The sequence below is a fragment of the Dermacentor albipictus genome, chromosome 1 (assembly GCF_038994185.2).
Source record: "Dermacentor albipictus isolate Rhodes 1998 colony chromosome 1, USDA_Dalb.pri_finalv2, whole genome shotgun sequence".
Taxonomy (NCBI): domain Eukaryota; kingdom Metazoa; phylum Arthropoda; class Arachnida; order Ixodida; family Ixodidae; genus Dermacentor; species Dermacentor albipictus.
In genome coordinates this window covers 39,018,612-39,040,538 of record NC_091821.1, presented here as the reverse complement: position 1 = coordinate 39,040,538, position 21,927 = coordinate 39,018,612, and the positions used below count along the sequence as shown (strand labels likewise).

General features: G+C 45.0%; 1 protein-coding gene across 3 annotated transcripts in view; it reads right to left on the bottom strand.

Annotated features, from left to right (window-relative positions):
* Window positions 1-21,838, bottom strand: part of Sar1 (Secretion-associated Ras-related 1) — a 30,885-nt gene extending 9,047 nt beyond the window's left edge. The window contains exons 1-5 of one of the 3 annotated variants that reach the window (XM_065430763.1): window positions 21,681-21,838; window positions 21,116-21,172; window positions 15,971-16,090; window positions 10,435-10,500; window positions 9,661-9,764 (exon numbers count right to left, since the gene is read on the bottom strand). In XM_065430763.1, coding sequence (XP_065286835.1) covers window positions 9,661-9,764; window positions 10,435-10,500; window positions 15,971-16,090; window positions 21,116-21,158 — 333 coding nt within the window. In that variant the 5' untranslated portion in view covers window positions 21,159-21,172; window positions 21,681-21,838. Of the gene's footprint in view, window positions 1-9,660; window positions 9,765-10,434; window positions 10,501-15,970; window positions 16,091-21,115; window positions 21,173-21,477; window positions 21,600-21,626 lie in introns of those variants that run through there. The other 2 variants (XM_065430765.1, XM_065430764.1) reach the window with 2 other exon arrangements.
* Window positions 21,839-21,927: the final 89 nt, after the last annotated feature.

The following is a 21,927-nucleotide window of genomic DNA, read 5'->3' as shown; positions in this document are numbered from 1 at the left end:
AGCACTCTGACTCGCAAAGTGCATCTGCTCAGGCAACTCGGGTTTTGAGGTTCAGCATTGCGATCAGTACACTGAAGACAATTCCTGCAGCACCAGTTACTGGTGACATTTGTTTGTGTCACAACACTGTTTATGGCATGCAGTGCCTAGAACAGTAGCCATATGGTTGGCGTATGGAGTGGCGTGGGAAAAAAAGAAAGCTTCACATGTTTGTGTACTGCAAGTTTCTCAGCCAACAGCAATAGTCTACAAGTTTAAAAGAAACATGCCAAACAGTTAATGTCAAGAAGCCACAAGCTCGCATGGTTACCATGTTCATGTAAGTGACGTCTAAATTTCATCAGAAATTTGGACGTGTTCATGCACAACATAACCGACAAGATGATTAATTAGCACAGAGAATTATTTTCCCTTTTAAAATGCAGACACCTCAATTTCACAAAAGCTCAGTGCTTTTTCCGACTGCAAGCACAACGAAATGAAAACTCAAGAAGCAATCAGACTGGCTCTAAGTGGCATAAGCCACACACTTATTTCCCTAACCAAATAATATCTGCACTTTTTCTCATTTCCCAGCACCATGTCTGGCTACTGAGTTGATTCATTGAGAGATTCATCATGAAGCCATGGATAACCACACACATTGCAGTCCACTTATAACGATATCAAGAAGAACGAAAAATCCGATTATTATAACCGATCATCACTCTGTCTGGACTGCCATAAAAAAAGCTGCTGAACATACCTTTGAAGCTTCGAAACTAAATTTGCCACTTGCGCTAAAAAATAGACGTATAAAGTAGCCTGTATAAAGTAACCTCTAAACAGTGCATCAACCGTTTGGTGCCCTGAAATAGTCAGAAATCCGCACTAGCTTTCGCGGGAGTTTCATATTCACTACTGCGGTGTCCAGGTGCTGCAAAACACTAGCAGCAATAATTAAGTAAACATGAAATCAATGAGCGACTCGATCAATGACAGTGCACTTCACGTTAAATGAACGTCGGGGTCGGTGTCAAAGAGGGGTCATTGTCAATCTCGTTGCCCCCTTAGCACAATGCCGCTGTCTGTCGCGACAACAATCGCCCTGTAGATCTCTGTGCATAATGAGGCAGCACTATCTGCACTCAAGTTTTTCCATCAAAACACCACCTGTTTCACTGACAGTAGCGGCATGCTTCCAGAACTCTGTAACAGCAGCTTCCACCATGTTGGTTCCAGGGGTTTCACCCAGGCGCACTTTGTGAGCTCACACTTTAAGCTTTGCAAAATTTGCTGCTTCGTCTCAAGTAATACAACATTGCGCTTTGTTGGACTTCTTTTATCAACCAGGCTGTCTGCTGCTTGTATTTTCACTTTTCTTTTGTTTCCTCTCCACACGTGTAAGCTCGATTGTGGGCGAGGCGGCTGGCACCATCTTGTGGTGCACTGCGCCAACTAGCAATGCTCTCCGTAGCTTTTGGCATCTGTGCGCACGCGAAATTCTGTTCATGGTGGCAGAAACGAACTCGCATAGGCAAACGTATTATGCTGCCTCGGTCGTTTGTTTAACAGAAACTTAGGAATGCAAATTTCACAATTATTCTGCATGGAAACTGCCGTCCAGAAGGCAAAATTCTGATCATTATATTCGATATTGAGTGACTAACGTATCGTTATATGTTTTTTTCTCATAGCCCTAATGTACAAGTTGACACTCTTAAGTCGGCTCATCGTTATAACAGATACAGTCACCGAGCGTTTATTCGGACCTCACGTGGACTGCGGAAATGTCCGACTAAACAGGTGTCTGAAAAAGCAGATTAAGAAAAAAAAAAAAATCCTTTATTTTCACGCACTTATTCGTGCTCGGCAGTAGGCTTGAAGAAATCGTGAATGCGCCGTTGCACGCTGTTCCGTTTACGCGCAATCAGATAAGCTTGAATCTCGGAGAGGTTCGTACGGTCACTATAAGCAGCTGAAAGCACAGTCACAGCTTGTACACGCTCCGCATGCGACAGCAGCGTAGCACATGGTGCGTCATCTTTCGACTCGGAGTCATCGTCTGGCGGCACAGCAGAAACCTGACGAATGATCTCGCCGTCGCTGAGTTCTGCACGTCAGTACAGCAGTGTCAGCATCTGCGAAACTGCCAAATGAGACAGTGTCCGGAATCGCAATGCTCGGACGAACATTTTCGGCGTCAGTAGGGAGCACATCGGAAGGCGACAAATCCTAGGCCTCCTGGCACCCGCTTGCCGGCATTCCCCAGCGCAGTCTGCGCGAGCACTGTCGGCGCAGTTAGACACTTGACGCTATGTTTCTGTATGCCACGTTGGATCACCGCAACCTCGACCCAGCACACAAAGGAAACATCACCGCGCTGTCACGCCGACACCAGTCGCACAAACGAAAAACATCGCCTACTCACACATCGTGCACGAAGAAACAAATCAATTGCTGGATTGTCTTGACATGGCTTACTAAGCTGAGACCGGAACTGCTGTAGCAATGGCTGTAGCCACGAACCAGGCAGAAACGATGATGATGAACGGAGATTTGCAATAGCACCCGGTCAGGGTCGGTGCATGGTGCTCTCGATCTAGTTGGCTAAAAGAGTGTCCGAAAAATCAGACGAGAGGTTGCAAGGCGTCCGAACTTTCGGCAGTTGTTATACATTATGGTCTATGGTGAGAATGGCGGTGCCGCGAAGCAGACCGAATAATCGCGCATGTCCGAATTTTTGGAGTCCGAAAAATCAGTCGGCGACTGTATATCATTTTATGTGGTACCACTATAAGTGGACTGCACTGCAGATTGTTCTGCGACACTCTGAAGGCCGATGTGGTTCTCCCAACATTGGCAAGTCTGTACAGCAAGGGTCCTCAATTTCTACTTGCTCAGTTGAAACGAGAAAGTGAAATAGGAAAATGAAATCATTATTTATTTGTAAAAGAAAGAAAAGTGCCTTTGTCGAGAAACATTCTCACAACGCTAATACTGTAAGGCAAAGGTTTAGTTCCCAAATTAGTTTGCACTGAAATTAGGGTTAACAGTGCTGGATTTGGAAGGTGCATCACAGTGAAATTTACCAACGCTTGGCATGTGCCATTGGTGCTCATGGCTATGCTCCAAGACACATACTGTGCGTGAAAACCACTAGCTGACAGCGAAAGCTAAATTTGCTCAATTTTTATTGTACTTATGATATTTTGTTATTTTCCTTGCTGTTTGTAATCACATTGTACCTTAAAATTGTGCAATAATTTCCCCCTCTGTAATGCTCTCTGGACCATTAGGGTATTGAAATAAAAAATATAGTGGTACCTGTCCAATCAACACTTCTGGCTGGTAGACAATGATCACACAGAACCTACACATGGGGCATATGTGTGTGTGCAATTCTGAAACATTGGTGTTAATGCAGCTCAGTGTTCAGGTACAGAGAAACCTCGTTAAACCGTAGTTGGCTGGAGCTCAGAAAAAGTACATACTAAACGGTAGCGCTGTTCAACCAAAATAGTATGAGATCGCTCAGTTACCTGTCAAAACCGGAACTCAGAGAGTGTGCGATGAAAGAGGAAAAGACATGCAGCATTTATTCACTTCACGCGACAAAAGTTATTTTCGTTTGATGCCGCAGCATCCTAGCAGCGACGACAGCGGCCTCAAACTTACTTAAGCTGCGAGCCAGCTTTTCAGCTAGCCCCCTCTTACCGGCAAACACTCGCATGGCAGATTGCTCATTGGCGTTGCATATTCTCCGTGTACGGTAGCGCTAGAAGTCACGGTGCACCTTTTGCATTTCGGGGTGCTGTTCACATCGTGCCAACTGTATTCATGAGGCTGACATAACACGCAGCTTCTGCCACTGTCAGGCTTGAATCGCCCGTGCTGTCCCTTTCCATGTCATCCTAATCACCATCGCTAGTCGACACTTCGGCAGCAACAGAGGCAACGATGGCGAAAAGTTGAACCTCGCAGCCGACATCTCTTCGCGGTGGCAGCTGCGCTGCAGAGCAACTTCTTCGCATTCCAAATGCCACGCACCGTAGTCAACAGCAGATCTGTGTCGCGTGCCAGCGCCGACTTCTTCGTGTCACATTTGATAGCACAACGATGTCCAATTTTTCTTCTATGCTGAGCACCCGGTGTCTTCTTTATCCGAGCTTTGGCATGACACAAGTCCTAGATTGCACAACGCCACAACGCTCTCTGGCATGCCGCCGAAATGATGTTGATGGAGCTTCACACGCAAACGCGCAGGGCGCTTGGAGGCCATTGTTCCGATCTCTGAGGCTTGTTCTGCTGGGCTGCCCGATGGAGACGATGCACCGCCGTGTTTGCACGACGAAAAGTGGAAACACTAGGTGTTAACCGATAGGTATGCAATAAGCTGGTACGATTTATGTGGATACAAAACACATCATGTTCGATGGCCGCTGAGTCGGGGATTTGACTTTACTACTTTTAAAACGAAACTACTGTTTAAGCGAGTACGGTTTAATGAGGTTTTACTGTACCGTATTTACTTGCATAATGATCGCACCCCCAAATTTTGTCATCAAAATTCGCCTTTTTTTTCCTGCATAATGATCGCACCCCGGACTTGCCGCAGCGATATGTCGTGTGCCAAGTCTAGCTAATGATGACCATGCTTACCATCTGTCGAATGCTACGCGAACGACTCTTCAAGACATACCATGCGGTAGGCATGCACCAAACAGATTCTTAAGCAGATGCCCCATTTCATTTCTTTCATCGCTTTCCGCACTTCCATAAAAAAAAAAAGGGAAACTACAACCAAACTTGCCTTGGCTTTATTATTTGTAGGCTTTATAATGGTTGTGATCAACAACAACAAAAAAAGGTGCCTTTTGATTCCTTTCGTCTGCACTTGTGGACCCGCAACAAATCACAAGCGGCGACGATAGTAGCCACGGTCACATTGATACGTTAGAAGTATACCCTATTCATAAGCGAACGCTTGTAACACAGCTATGATATTTGCCCACCATTAGCGGAAATGTGCCGTATAAGGATTGTAGTCAAGACAAATGCCGCAGTTTTCGCAGTATGCCCGCAATTTGTTTCTATGTCACTGGCAGCTAAGCATGCCGATCTCCGTTTTTGTCCCCTACAAGTGGACATGGCTACGCTATTGCCACAAACATGCTGATCTTAACTATATTATTCATGACCGATACGGAAGGAACTGTTTCTATGCAGGTAATATACTCACGAGAAGAAAAAAAAAACGCATTCAGCATGCTCCGCTGGCCGGCATTTTTATTTTGGCGGTGCGCACTGTTACAGAAGCAGCCGCCTGTTTGTTGACCTGTTGTCATCCCACAGCAAATGCGGGATGAAAAAAATTTTTTTTTCGCAGAAGATTTACTCCACGTTACAATCACACCCCTGAATTTGCATCAATTTTTTTTACAAAAAAGTGCGATCATTATGCGAGTCAATACGGTAGGTGGGCATGTTATTGCACCTCCATCCATTTCCACTTTATCAGGAACAGAAACACGCTACAAACACTTTGATGAGTGCAAGGTGCACTTCGAGACATTTTTTAAACAGCAAAATTATATTACTGTCCAGCATACGGCAGTTTGTTTCCATCAACATTTGTGTTCTCATCACAGTCATAGGAACTCGTCAACAATTGCTGCATGTCAATGTGCGTGCAAGGAAAAAAAGAAAGCTAGAGCTTTTTGTTACGGTATATCATTGCACCTTTCTCAGTTTAAAGCGATGATGCCCTCTCGAATTAATGATAAGCTTGGACAAGCCCTGGAGCCCATGCTCACCAGCAGACCAGCAATGGCGCAGCTTTGGTTTTCTCTAGTCAGCAAGTGTCACCTTGTTCCCTTAATTAGTGACTCAATTACATTAATTTGCAACAAGGTAACCAACAGGACTGTTGTAGGACTGCGATGGATTGTTTTTACTGCTAAAATAAACAGGTTTAACAAATTACACGTCTACTAGTGAAGTTCTCGGCTGAGGTCAAGTCTAGGCTGCACGGCAAAGAATTTTTCAAAGTGACCCTTATTAGCACTGATCCTTGCATCAATTCTTTGCTGAAGAGCACGCTAACATGCTCACTTGTACAACAATAGTCATCTAAATTTACTACCGTATTTACATGATTGTAAGTCAACCTATTTTTTTTAATTTGAAAACCTGAAGTGTGGGGGGAGGGTCGACTTACAATCGAAACCAAAAGATGGCGCTGCCAGAAAAGCGAGACCAACGGGAGCTACAACGTAGTTACAATTTTATGTTTGCTCTATGGCCCTACCCGTAGCTTTTCGCTATCCTGCGTGTTCGCTTTTCGGAAGGGTTTTTCAACATTTTTGAGAGTTATACAGTGCACACAACACTCATGGGGGGATGTCGATAGTTGATGGAAGCGCCGCTGTTCCATTCATGGCGGCACCCTCAGAATGGCGGCGCTTGCAAGGAGTATTGGTAGCTCATGGAAAAGCAGACAGCGCTCACATGTTTCTCTTTCCCTGTAGCTCTTCGCTTTTTCTATGCTCTTAGTTTGACCAAAGGCATTGGTTTGAAGCGTTCGACTTGACTGCCGGCTACGTGCTAATTCCATGCTTCCTCAGTCGTCATGAGGGCTCCAGGCCCACTAATCATTCAGCACTAGTTCACAGCAGCATTCAAGAGGGCTGTCATCCTTTACGCCAAAGAAACAAATCACTGCGCAGCGGGCCGCAAGTTTGACGTTTCTGAACGGGTGGTGAGAGAGTGGCGACTGCAGCGAAGCGAAATTTTCACATGTGATGGCAAGTGAGGAATTTCCCACGTGCCAAAGTCCGGACGCTTTTCGGAGCTGTAGGCCGAGCTTGCGGCGTACATACGTCGCTGAAATGTGTGATCGGTCACTGCCAGTGAAGTGCGACATGGTCATGAAACAAGCCCAGATCTTCGCATTAAATTTTAAGGACTTGCTCCACCATGAGTACAAAGAGTGGCTGGCGGCAGAAGACTGCAAACTTACGCCAACCGGACCTGTCAAAAGAGCCTCCCTGACAGCTGCACGTGGTTGGGTGCATTCGGCGTGGGCTGCTGCTCCATAAGATGTGGTGCAGTTGTTTGCCAAATGTGGAATTTCACTGGATGACGACGCACTACGGGACCGTATCAACGATGACGATGGCAGCACTAGTGAAGACGAGTAGACCAGTGACCAGGTCAGCTACTAATAAATTTTCGTTGTCGAATGCACCCTCGAATATGCTCTTTTGTTTTGTTTTTTCCTGTCACACGCTATATGGGGGGTCGATTTACAATCGTGTAAATATGGTATATACAATGTGAAATGGTTTTTGCGCAACAAGATACGGACAAAAAAAAAAGGGGGATACAGGACACACATCCTGTACCTCAAGCCCTTGTCCACGTCTTTTAGTGCAAAGAACATTTTGCAAAGCATAACCAACTCACCCAAACCATGATTTTGACTTGCACTATGTGTAGCCATTTGATTCACTGAACATTTAACAGAAGGCTGTGCATAAGTAGAATTGAGGTAGGGAAGTGACAAGGACACAAAGTTCCCAAGTATTGCTGATGGGTTCCCCCAAGGCCAGAAAGTTTAGGAACCCATCAGCAACCCTTTTGTGATGTTTTTTTTTGTCTGAGCACTTTCCGAGAAGTGGATGCGATGCCAGGGCGCCCAACCCTTTTCATGCACACCACAGTAGTGTCGCAGTAGGCATATGTCGTTCAGCAGCGTGCGAGACTGTCACTGCGGAGAAGTTGAATGAGGGTTCGTGGTAAATGACAATTTTTTTTTAAGTTCCTGGTTATTGTCTGGTGCATTCCTTTTGTTGCTTAATGAAAACTAATGAAGCCCCACATTGTCAAACCTAAAGCATGTCCTGCCTTGGTAACCCGTGCATAGCACCCCATGCACAGAGGCATCTACTAGACCAAGTTTTATACATAGGAGGCAACGCTGCGGAAGCTATGCAAGTAGTATGTGGATACGAGTCTCACTTCACATGTGCAGTTATTTGTAATCTTAATTCCTTCTACGGAATAACTACATTATATTAAAACTACAACCTTGTGGACAAAAGGCGACATTAAATCGCTTTACTCGATCCCCTTAGGTCTTCCAGTGTGCAACATGCATTGTTTGGTTGCAAGCACAAGTGGTAATGCCAAAGCTGTGGTTGCAGAAGCAAGTCACTCCACTTGTTTAGTGGTAAACAGGTTCAGATCTGCAACATATTCTATGTAATACAGTAGAATCTCAATGATGCGACCCAGTTTCACATGATTTTCCATGGCCAATGTTCGTGAACAGAAAAATTGATCCAACACATGATAGAGTGTATAAGCGCGACTGAACAAGGACGTAGAAAGAAACAGATACACAGTCTCTGTATCCGCTTCTTTCTATGTCCTCGTGCAGTCCCGCTTATACACTATCATGGATTCTTTACCAACTAGCCCACCAACATGTTTTGACCCAATACAGTTGCAGTTTTTGAGCGGTTAATATGTTCCCAGAAAACTATACCTTTCTACACCAATATCCAGTACATCGCAAACTGAGAACCTATTATACGCTTTCTGGCCGCCAGATCCCACGTTAACAAGAAAAGGCACAAGGCACGTGTGATCCAGAACAGTAGGCACCTCCCATGGCAGATTCCCCATAGTACTCACCCACCCATACTCACTTTTCTCTCCTAGTACTAGCAAATTTCATGAGACATCGCTAGTCACATTTACAGCTATCACTGCCAACACTATTGCGATAAGCATGTTCATCTACCTGTTTTAGAGCATGCTTTTAATAGGCGATAACCCAAATGTGCCATACTTAGTTGTGCAACGTTTTGTGTTACATAGATTGCAAAAAAATTGAATTAAATTATGGGGTTTTACGTGCCAAAACCACTTTCTGATTATGAGGCACGCCGTAGCGGAGGACTCCGGAAATTTCGACCACCTGGGGTTCTTTAACGTGCCCGGGTGTTTTCGCATTTCACCCTCATCGAAATGCGGCCGCCGTGGCCGGGATTCGATCCCGCGACCTTGTGCTCAGCAGCCCAACACCATAGCCACGGAGCAACTATGGCAGGCACGTAGATTGCAGCTTCGGATCTAACGCGTTCCTGGTTATTACGCTTTGTCACATTTTCCAAAATGTATAAATGAGCTTCTACTGTAATTACGTCATATTTGGCAACGTAAAAGTACAAGACTTACTCTTACACCCAAGTAGATGATATATACCTACATATTTCATTAATATGTGGTGCACTATGTTTTAGTCACGAATGCGAGCAATGTGAGAAGTGCCTCTAGCCTTCATGGCATCGCCTGCTATGTATGAAACAGAATACAGTAAGTTATCTGGTTATGTGCAGAGAATGCTCAACCTTGGCAAGGTACAGCATGCTACACAATGGTAGTGTGCCTGGCTGCAGGATGCGCAGCCCCTTGCAAGACAACATGTAATGCACAGAAGTTTTGGCAGTGTTGAGGGAGTGCCAAATCTTCACAATATTCGTGGGCACTATATGTGGAGCTACCAGAACGGACTTGTGGCACTTAGCAGTGCCTATTTAGTTAAACTGTAGAATGCTGACAAGATGTTGGGGGCTGCTAACTTGGACAATGGTAGGGAACATCAAAACTCACGTCCAGCTCTGCTTTGGACTCTGGGAAACGCTCCCTGTCATGGGCATCGATGAGGAAAACTATGGCATCCACAGCAGGGAAGTAGTCTTTCCACACTCTTCGAGCTGTGCACATGTAAAGAAAGAAGACAGCTTTTGCAACTGGCATGTTTCATAGAGGCAATTATAATACTTAATGAGAAAAAGAAGTTGGATAACAAATGCACTAGTTTAAGGGGCACTGGCATAAAGGTGAGGACAAGAAAATGAGCATACAAGCAATAAGCTGTACGCCAATGCTAAGACAAAAGGCAACCTGTGCGACATGTGCCCCATGAGGCAAGTAACATTTTGCCCCTTTCCTGAAGAAGTGCACACAAAATTATGTTACACTTTGAAAATGCACTTCAATATTCAAGACAGCGAAACGAAAGGCCACATCCTCATACCATAGTATGCTGAAGTGGCTGGTGCTTCCTAAAAGCTGTGCATGCAGACGCCTTTTGCTGGTAGCGAGCTTATACTGGCACATTATTCACCAACAGTACATCACAACTTTGAAATCCTACAAATGATGTGATGGCAGACACGTAAAAGAAAGCAGAATGCAACAAGCTGCAATGTGGAGGAGCATGGTAGGGTTGTTTTTTGTTTGATTATGGTCTGTCAAGTAACAAAAAATAAAATGATTTACAAAAACAATGACAGTAAAATTTTGACACTGACATTCCAACATTCCTTTTTATTGCACTCGGAAAATGATACTCAGAGGTGCAGGGATAGTAAAGTCAGTCACCTTGGTGATGGCCACCCAAGTCAAAAGTGGTGAAACGCATGTTGCCTATGGACAGCTCTTCAGAGGCTGCAGAAATGATAAAAACACAATGGACATCACAAACACAAACTAACCACAATATATTTGTTTTAGTACACTGGGAAATTCATCAGTAGTTCCAGAGCAGTCAATGCATGCAAAGTACCTGGTACATGTGCTCCACACATTTTGTTCTGCAACTCCGACCATGAATCTAACAAAAGGCCTTAAAGGGACGCTAAAGGCAAATATTAAGTTAGTGTGCACTGTTAAAATACCATTCCAGAAACCTCGCTGCGCTTGTTTCGTGCAAAAAGAAAAAGCAAAAGGAAAGAGACTTCGTTTTAAAAGAAAATCGCGTCTGAAGGGCGAGGATACCTTTAGCACAATTCAAATCACACACTCCCGAGTGGGGAACTGTTGATGTTGGATACGCTATCTACGCCCTTTACAGCCACCTTTGAGCAAAACGGCACCTGACAGATGGCGCTAGGGTTTTTCGTGCAAAATGCAAACGTGCGGCCATGGAGAAACCGAGCCAGAACAGAGCGTTGGATTCACCGCTCCAGCTGCTTTTGCTTAAGTGGCGTGGACCGTTCAGGCATCTTGCAACATCACACAGACGTGGAAATCTCTTACTTGCATTTTGTGGGAGTTTTGCGAGCCATCAAAACCAGCACAGCACTGTGCGACAATGAAACCTTCAGTCCGCCTGCATCGTTAGCAAGGGTAACGTTAATGAGTTACTTTTTCTAAACACTGAATAGAACTGCACAAGTAGCATTTTCTCCATCTCATAATGGAATGCAATTATCTTTTTCTAACGAGAAGTTGAGTACTGGCAACAGAAATAAAATTAGGAGTGCATTCGTCATTGGGCTAGCACTTGAATGGCCCTGGCGAGTCGCAAATTGTGTCCTGCACTTACCTCAATCTTTCTATTACTAAAACACTATTTGTGGTAATATTGATGCCTTGGCCGTCCTCAGGCATTGATCTATCCCTTTAGCCCGACTTAACATTTGGCTTTAGTGTCCCTTTGAAGTGACGTCAGCATGCAGAAAGCTGAACTGCAAAGGTATATTGAACAAGAATTTGAGCTCTGGATGCCAAACTAAATCCTCACTCCTATCTTAGCCACTGATAACATTCACAGGAATGCAATCCGAAGCCTATTTCAGAAATTGAAATCAAAGCAATTGTGCTAGTTATTCAATGCCACTGGCATGTATGCAAGCTCAACATTCCTTTCTTACGCTCACTTTCAATTCAAAACTAAATGCAATTGAATTTTGTGTGCCTTACTGGTTCCTGTGTGAAGCTCACAGAAGGGAGCCCTTCAGGCTCATGGACTTCAATGGTCTTTAAATATGCACATGTGACATCTATACAACTGAGGAGGTTTTACATTTAGAAGCAACACTTGCGCTATGAAAGCTGCAATGCACTAAAATGTGAACACAAGGGCTTTATTGTGTCGTGTGCCTGTGAGTATGTGGCCACAGTGGATGAAGATCACACTAGGGACCTCGTGCTCCACAGCATGCCGCCACTGGCACCAAATAACATACCGAAGCCCAGAAAGAAAAGAAATTCAAAGTTCTCTTCAACCTACGTTAAGGATGAGCTACATGGGCAATTGCTTCACGACATGAACTGTCTAAACAAGCTAGAGGCGACAATTTTCTGACAAAATAGCGGAAGATGTACAAAAAAAAAAAACTACCGTATTTACACGATTGTAAGTCGACTCGAATGTAAGTCGACCCCCCCATATCGCGTGACCGAAAAAAATAAAAAATAAGAGAGCATACCCGAAGGCGCATTCGATAACGAAAATTTATTAGTAGCTGACATGGTCACTGGACTACTCGTCTTCACTAGTGTTGCCATCGTCATCGTTGCTGCGGTCCCACAGCGCGTCGTGGTCCAGCGAAATTTCACATTTGGCAAACGACCGCACCAGGACATTTTGCAGAACAGCCGCCCACGCCAAATGCACTCAACCACACGCAGCCGTCAGGGAGGCTCTTTTGACAGGTCCGGTTGGCGTAATTTCGCAGTCTTCTGCCGCCAGCCACTCGTTGTACTCACGGCGGAGCAGAACCTTAAATTTAAGGCGAAGGTCTGGGCTTGTTTCATGACCACGTCGCACTTCACTGGCAGGGACCGATCACGCATTTCAGCGACGTACGCAGCTCCGGAAAGCGTCCAGATTTTGGCACGTCGGAAATTTCTCACTTGTCATCTCAGGTGAAAATTTCGCTTCGCTGCAGTTGCCACTCTCGCACCACCCGTTTAGAAACATCGCTGTGCAGTGATTTGTTTCTTCAACGTAAAGGATGGCAGCCCTCTTGAACGCTGCTGTGAACGAGTGCCGAACAATTACTGGGCCTAGTGCACTCATGACGACTGGGGAAGCATAGAAGTAGCACGTAGCCGGCAGTAAAGTAGAACGCGTCAAACCAATACCATGTCAATACCAATGCCTTCAAACAGAAAAAACCAGCGAGCAGTGTCTGCTCTTCCATGAACTACCGATACTCCCCGCAAGCGCCGCCGTTCTGAGGGTGCCGCCGCAAATGGGAACAGCGGCGCTTCCATCAACTATCGACACCCCCCCCCCCCCCCCATGAGTGTCGCATGTACTGTAAAACTCTAAGAAATGTTGAAAAACTCTTCTGAAAAGCGACCAAACAGCGGGATATTGAAAAGATACGGGTAGGGCCATAGAGCAAACATAAAATTCTAACTACGCTGTAGCTCCCGTTGGTATCGCTTTTTTTTGGGCGGAGCCATGTTTCGGTTTCGATTGTAAGTCGACCCCCCAACTTCAGACTTTCAAATTTTTAAAAAAGGGGTCGACTTACAATCGTGTAAATACGGTAAGCACTTGATAAACAATGCAGCCAAAGCAAAAGTGTTAAGCCCTACATGCACAAAGAGCTTTCACAAGGCTTCAGAGATTTTTTTGGGAAAGATTGCATTTTGCTAGAGAAACACTTGCATGCTGGTACAGTGAAACCTCGTTAAACCGTAGTTGGCCGGAGCTCGGGAAAAGTATGTACTAAACGGTAGTACTGTTTAACCAAAATAGCATGAGCTCACCCGCTTACCTGTCGAAAACGGAACTCTGAGAGAGTACAATGAAAGGGGGAAGAAACATGCAGTATTTATTCACTTCGCGCAACAAAAGTGTTATTTTCGTTTGATGCCGCGGTGGCCTAGCACGACGACAGCGGCCTCAAACATACTGAAGCTGTGTGCCAGCTTTCCAGCCAGCCCCCTCTTCTTGGCAAACACTCGCATGGCAGATTCCTCGGTGTTGCGTATTCTCCGTGCACGCGCGCAGTAGTGCTGCATAAGTTCCGGTGCACCTTTTTCATTGCTGGGTGCTAAAGTTTGGAATACTTTTCGTTTGGAATAGTTACGTTATTGCGCCCCTGTTCTCGTTGCGACGATTGCATTCATGAGGCTGATGACGCGCAGCTTCTGCCACTGTCGGGCCTGAATCACCCGTGCTGTCGCTTTCCGTGTTGTCATCACTGTCGCTAGTCGACACTTCGCCAACAACAGAGGCAATGATGGCGAAAAGTCTAACCTCGTAGCCGACATCTCTTCGCGGTCGCAGCAGCGCTGCCGAGCAACTTCGCATTCCAAATGCCACATACAGTAGTCAACAGCAGATCCCTGTCGCGTGCCAGCACCGACCTCTTCGTGTCACGTTTGATAGCACGGACGATGTCTAATTTTTCTTCTATGCTCAGCACCCAGCATCGTCTTTATCCGAGCTTCAGCATGATGCGAATCCTCACTTTCACGACGCCACAACGCTCTCTGGCACGGCGTTGAAATGATGATGTTGCCTCCCGCACAAACGCACAGGGTGCTTGGAGGCCGTTGTTCCGATCTCTGAGGCTTGTTCTGCCGGGCCGCCTGATGGAGACGACGCACCGCCATGTTTGCGCGACAAAAAGTGGAAACGCTACATTTTAACCGATGTGTACACAATAAGCTGGTACGGTTTATGCGGATACCAAACACATTATGTTCAATGGCCGCTGACTGGGGAATTTTACTTACTACTTTTAAAACGAAACTACTGTTAAAGTGGGTACAGTTTAACAAGGTTTTACTGTATCATCTGTTAAATTAGTAAGCATGGCACTGCTTAAATTTTGAAGTAAATATGAACATTACCGACTATCAAGGAGCTTAGCCATATACTATATAATTTGGGATAACACAAAGCATTGGCTGCAACAGTTTTAGGCAGCTGAAGTACCAATTCATGACTTAGTACCCTCTTATTTATAGCACAACAGAAAGGTTACAAAATGTATTTCAACTTGCAACAGCCTTGAAGCGGCTGCAAGAACCTGCCGACAGTAATTTCCCGTATGCAAACTATCTATCAAATGTATCATATTTATTGTGTAGCTCCTGCATACATGCCTAACTTAGGAGCACCAGAGGAGGCCAATTTCTGTGTCAGTGAAAATTGTGAATAAAGTTTTCTTAGTATGTCAACCAGTGGATTCATATTCAGTGTAGGAGTCGTGGAGCAGTACATAGTGTTAGAAGACAGCCTTACTGCTACAAGAAATGCAAAAAGTCAAGGTTAGGACGGTGAATCATGCATGAGTCAATGCAGAATACTATACATATAGAAATCATCAAAGTGAGAAATACGAAACAAAGCTGTGGCAGCAGCAGGGACAGAAAAAAAGAGTTGTGTAATAATATGACAATTTTCCCCCAGCTGCATTCCCGTACTACTTACCCGTCCTCTCATTCCATTGCAAATACATGTACGCCAAAGAATGAGATTAAAGTGTGTGAAATGTCACCCTTGCCAATAAAGTGCCAATTGCAATGAAGTCTCAGATTATGTTTTTTCGTTTGTTGAAGACTGTATAATGTGCTCTACTGTTGAAGGAAATAGAGTTTTGGCTCACACTGGGTGTGCTCCAGCAGCAGCTGCTGGTGGAATAAATACCACCTGCTACAAGTAAACTGCTCAAATGTTAAGAACTTTTGAGGACAATTTCTTGAGCTAGTTAGTCACGCATAATTATTAAGGTAACACTACTACAAATGGACAAGCATAACGGTATGAACGCAAGTGCTACAGTCAGCTGTTGATTAGTGGAGAAGTACCTGAATCTTCTTTTGCTAATGAAGAGCTGACATAGCACTTATGTTCATCCCTTTTCATTTTTTTTTCCACTTTTATAGTGCAAACTTGCTTGAATGATTTTGTGTTATCCGACTCCCCATAGAAGGAAATCCGCTGACTCCTCCCAGTTTACATGTTCTCTTGAACAGATTGAGTGTACATCAACGCAAAATCAAGTAGGATGAAGAGGAGTGCCGAGACTGGAGCAAGAGCTGCTTTTATAGACGGCAGGCTACAGTTTTGGAGGTGTATGCAGCTTAGCAGCTGTCCAGTATCCCTAGTTTGCAAAGTGTGCACCACACAGTACTGGTGCAGCAAGCAAACATGCAAGACATTTACTTGGGTGCAGCGTGGGCACATGCTGGGCCATCCGGTCATCTTTGAGCATGTGCAGCAATGTTGTCTTGCCAGCATTGTCCAGGCCGAGGAAGAGCAGCTTGCCACTCTTCTTCCACAGGCCTGCAAGGAAATAAATTTATAAGCATGCCTAGTGACAAGAGCTTCCAATGCAGATCACATGCTTGCTGCAGTTGATTCTATACTGATAACACCAATGAGGAAGATGACACGACACCATTTTCAGTTTGAAACCTAGCCAATTAGCCAGAGACCGAACTTCACAATTGACTTGGCAAGTCCTTCCACACTGTAGAAGACACCTGTACTACACTTATTAAGTCTATAGAGCACTGTACCCTAGCAATTATGAATGCCCTCTGTGGTTTACATGTGAAATGAAAAATAAATTGTATGGACGGCCCACACAACCCTGACAGCAGTTATTTTCATAAATAATGCAGTAACCTTTACAGGACAGCACAGTAGATGGCACGAAATTTCCACAGGCATATATAGCTGAACATTTCAGCGGATGACTGACCTCCAGTCATGTACATCAAGAGCACAGGTCCAAATTTCACTTTCCAAAACAAAAGAAGAAAAATTTACCAAAGATGCAGTAGCATTCCTAAAGGCTAGCACATGGGTACATAGGTATACACATGCCCCTTGTTTTGTCTGCAGACAAGGGTACTTGGCACTATCAGAACATGCTGACAACTATGGCAATTGTGTCTCAGTACTGATGTAGCACCCAATATACATGCATACTATAGTTTGAGGTCCCCTGTGTGGAGGTGTAAGAATAAATCTTGGACACAAACTGAAAAATTGGACTCTTAGTGCAAACTATCTGAAGTGGCAAAATGGACAGTCACTTCAACACATGAATGCAACTTAAGCCCTTGCGGTACAAACTGCCAAGCAAACGACCAACAGTAAACTATGTCTTTTCAACTTACAGCCATGACTACCAACATGTGGCAAAAGCATTTTGCCAAGACCAGTACCCAGCTGCACGGGTGATGAAAGAGGTACAGAACTGGCATGTGCAAGAAAAGTTTTGGGCAAATCAGTGAAGATGCACGCCTCTCCTGCCATTTATCAGTTGACTTTGCTCAAATGAACTCTCGCTCACATGCTGTCCTAAACCCTCGTCCGCTTCTTAGCTAGTCAACGCTTCAGTTTTCACTGAGCTCCGATGTCAATCATACACTTTCCATATGCACTTCACATATTGTGTATACATCATGTATCTATACTCTATAGGATGCTTGCCCCATCTTTCCTTCACCTGTGCCGATGTTTTCTCGTGCTGTGCAGCTACATCACGAAGTTGTACAAACTTGGCCAAGCTTCCACACTTCTATAGTTTCTAGTTCAAGAGCTTATTGTACTCATGCTAGAGACAACTGCACACAAATGTTACAGGTGTGCTCGTGAAAATTCCATAACCAGCTTACTGAGCCCTTTCATTCCTTGTTCAGCAGTGCACAGAAAAGGATCACTGTAGTATGCCACAGTCGCTGATCTTACTCATGTCAGCTCTGCCCATGTTAGCTGTCTGTGCTGCACATGTGCTGTAACAGGGCAAGGATCAGTTAAAGGGTACTAGTATGCTAAAATAATGACTTGCCAAGGTTGAAGACTGGGCGTGTTGGTATAGCATATTAGAGGTTTGATTGCACAACATTTGGACGACACACGCACCACAGAGCACAAAATAATGACCATTTTCACAAGCCATGGTGTTACAATAAACAATTTCAAACTTCAAAAATGCAGAAAATGACGAGCATTTTCCAATCCGATTACCGTCCTCATCATGCAAGTCCAAGTTACTGCCCCTCAAAAATAATTTCTGCACAAAATGAATCTCAAAACAGCATGTGTATTTATTGAGCAAAGCAAATGAGGTTATGAAAGGGAGATGCAGCTTATTCATTTTCTGATCATTGCATTATCACCTTTACCCGGGAAGCTTGCCACCAGCTGTACCAACAGGAAGGGCTACTACTATCTATTGAGCATATTTGAAGGTGCCACACACCAAATTAAATACAGCATAGTTAACACTGCAGCTGCTAGACCTCGCACACACACACACACACCCCTAAGAGCAGCTGTAAGCCAGATTTCAACTGACATTTAAAGTGGAGCTCAATTTCACCTATCAGAGCATGAAAACATTGAAGCACTTCATTGAACAGTTATGCAAGTTACTCCAAACATGCACATCATGCAGGATTAACATGCTAAATATGCAATTTTACATTCCAGAACAGCTACATGGACAACTTCACAGCAGTGCAATCTGCAAAAGTCGCACAATATGCATCAAAGCCTTAACATACTTTTTGCCTTCATTATAGACTAAAGACCAATCTCAACCTGGCAATTAGCAGAGCTTAAAAAAATCTTATTTATTCCCATGCATTAAAACAGTGATCTAATCTTTAATGACAATTGAAGTGAGAATTTCAGAACAGGTGAAGAAGCAGACGGGAGACGAGGCTAGAACGTAGCTATCTGTACTAGGTTTACGTGCAGCATTGCCTTGGTTTAGCTTCGTGTCTTACAAAATTACAGCTCACGAATAGCCAAAAAGTGATACTGAAGCATAGTGCCCATGTCAGTTGACAGGCACGATCACCCTCCTTCCATAAGGAGAAGTTGAGGTTGTGTACTATGTTGAGGACTATTCAAGGGTATAAAGTTAGCCAACTGTGAAGAGTAGCCTGTGCACACGACATTCACAGCCGCAGAACAACACACACTAAGCCATGCAGCTCAGTGAATGCATGCCTTTTAGATGCGAACATTACAAACAGTGCTAAATAATGAACCATTTAGCAAAATGTACTGGCACACCCAATGGTGCTGCATGCTCAACTTTAAATAGTTTTGTAGCCTTTTTTTTTTAAGCAAAGCTTTCTTTCAGAACCCTACCAGACTTTCCCAACCAAAGCTGCTGCTGCTGCCTTGCCGAATTACTCAAACTTAAAAATAAATTTAATTGCACGCTGAATGGTGGGATTTTGGACTCCTGTCCCGCAGCACAGCAGTCTGATGCTCTGGTTAACACACATTGGCGGGCTAGTTGATTAGAATCCATGATGGAGTGTATAAGCGCGACTGAACGAGGACGTAGAAAGAAACAGACAGAGGCAGTGCTATGGATTAATCTTGACCATCTTTGGCTCTTTAACATGCAACTAAATCTAAGTACATGAGTGTTCTTGCATTACGCTACCATGAAAATGCGACAACCAACACCGGGAATCAAACCAGTGTCTTCGTGCTCAGTAGCAGAATGATATAGCAACTCCGCCACTACAGCAGGTACAAAAAGAAGGCTCACCCTGTATTGCTTATTAACGATGATTATAATACCACCAAATTCAAACGAGTCTCACCAGTTTAACTCGTCATGTCACTTACACTGAAAGTTGTGTTACAGCCACTGGACAAAAAAAGGGACGGCCTGCCGCATGAGGTGGGCTACAATGGGAGCAAACATAGCCACCGTAGTTGCATTCTTGGCCGCTTGGCTGGGCCGAACGGCGCTAGCTGGCGGGGATGGGACGTGTCGGGCTATGGCTTTCGAAGAGCATTTCCAACGCATTTTCTATGTTGATCCCAGACAACAGTTCCGGGGTTACACCATTTTCGATGCATGCGGCAAGCCACACCTTTTTTTTTAATCCAACGGCCGTGGTTATGTCTACAGTAGAGGCAGCCTTGCATGCCTCACAAGTGGCCTATAATAGGCCTTATGAAGCAGTACAAAATTCACAGGAGCACATTTCTGCACGAGGCCTCGTGCAGAATCGTAGTAGCCTGCCGAAAACGGAGCTACTCATATGCACTCCTACATTTAAAGTTTTGCAGAAGCGCATGTGTCACTATAATTCGAATGCGCAAAGTACCTTCCATTAAACCGAAGGGAGCCAACAAGAGAAACTGCTTTCTAGCCAGACATACATCTCAAGCCAGCGCTAAGTGGTTTTATAAAAAATTAGCCAAAAGCTTGATAGCAGTTTTTAATGCAGTGTGCAGCGTCCAGAGCCAACACCCGCCAATGTGGTATGTGTGCAGCACAATGCACACAGCCCACAAGGCAGCCACGGCGCTTATTAGTGTGATGTAATAATAATAATAATATTTGGGGTTTTACATGCCAAAACCACTTTCTGATTATGAGGCACGCCGTAGTGGAGGACTCCGGAAATTTTGACCACCTGGGGTTCTTTAACGTGCACCTAAATCTAAGCACACGGGTGTTTTCGCATTTCGCCCCCATCGAAATGCGGCCGCCGTGGCCGGGATTCGATTCCGCGACCTCGTGCTCAGCAGCCCAACACCATAGCCACTGAGCAACCACGGCGGGTTATTAGTGTGATGTGTCCTTTAGTGTCGAGCCTCTGCAGCGAACAGTCGGCGTAAAAGTGTTCCGTGCAAATGTCCTACGTTATCGTGGTTCAAGGCCAGGTTATCGTGGTTCAAGGTTCTGCGATCATCGCAGGGTAAAAACAGCGCCACGGGGGATGGTGGGACTTCACGGACTACATACGCAATTGACAGCATCATTGAGAAAAGAGCAGTCGTCGTGTACTGCGCGATTCACAGTGCCGGCGATGCACGACCACCAAAAACACGGAAGAATTGCGAAAGTGGCCGCAGGTCGCACGCACGGGGCCGGGGGCACAGATAAGCTTTGAAGGGGTGCGAACAATCTCGCTGCAAGAGGGCGATCGCCCGAAGATCGGTTTAGACAAACGGGTAAGTGTCGTTTCGGAGTCTACGCCCCGCTCACACGTTTCCGAAAGCTTACTGCATTCGCGGCTTTTGGTTTCCGCAGGAGTACAGCACAAACAGTCGGCAGCAGGGAATGCGGGCAATGACAGTCCATCCGATACACTTGAAAATACAGAACTACAGGAAAAGGTCGCGATGTTCATGCGAGTTTTCGTTCTACACGCATGGGATTCGCGGCTAAACTCGCGAATTCCCCGATCGATTGACGAACGAACACAACACAGCACAGCTCCACCTCGATGACGCGGTACGGTCGTGTCAAACATCTGAAGGATTGCAGTGGTTAATTCCAAGTCGATCCAGGGAAAAGATTAAACAGAAACTTACCCAAGTAGCCTAGAACACCGCCAAGCCATTCGAGGAGGAACATTTTTGGGCGGTGAGCTGAGGAACAAAAAAAAAACACAGTAAACAGTCTGCCGCAGCTTACACTGGCCGAGCCGCAGTAAACTTTAGGCACGAAAAGAAAGGCAAGTAAAACGAATGACTAATACATGTTTCACCGACACGCTTTCCTGGGCAAGGATAACGGCCGCAGGTTATGTAACGAAAGACAGAGCAGTGAATAACGACGGCTTGCTCAGACCACTCGCTGTTGACGAGGAAATGAGCCACAACTCGCATAAGCATACAAAACAGTAGTGGGGTTCGCAAAGGTCATAATATAGGCATAAACTGTCAGAGCTTACCACGTCCTTAACCAGGGATTTAATAGGACGTGTTTGAGCGGCGTCATTGGCCTCCGTTCGTTCTTGAAGGATAACACACACATACACAAAAAAAGATGACCACCGTGTTCACCGCTAACAGCTTCTAAGCCTACGTGGTTTAAACTTACCACAGCACAAACAGACTTTGCCCTACGGCAGAAAGTGCACGAAATAAGCGTTACCTTTATGTATTCAGCAGAGGAGCTGGAAATAAATACGAGTCTGGGCTCTTCGGTATCAGATGGGGACTTTTCACCGCCAGATTTTTCCGCACTGGCTTTAGGAAGGATGACGGCAACGATAAAGGGTACCAAATTTCTTTACTTCAGATGAGGCAGACGATGATTGGTTGAATTAAAAAGGTCGACTCTAGCGCTTTTAGGCGGCTGAGTGAGACACTATGATTACAACTCGTCTATAACGTAAACA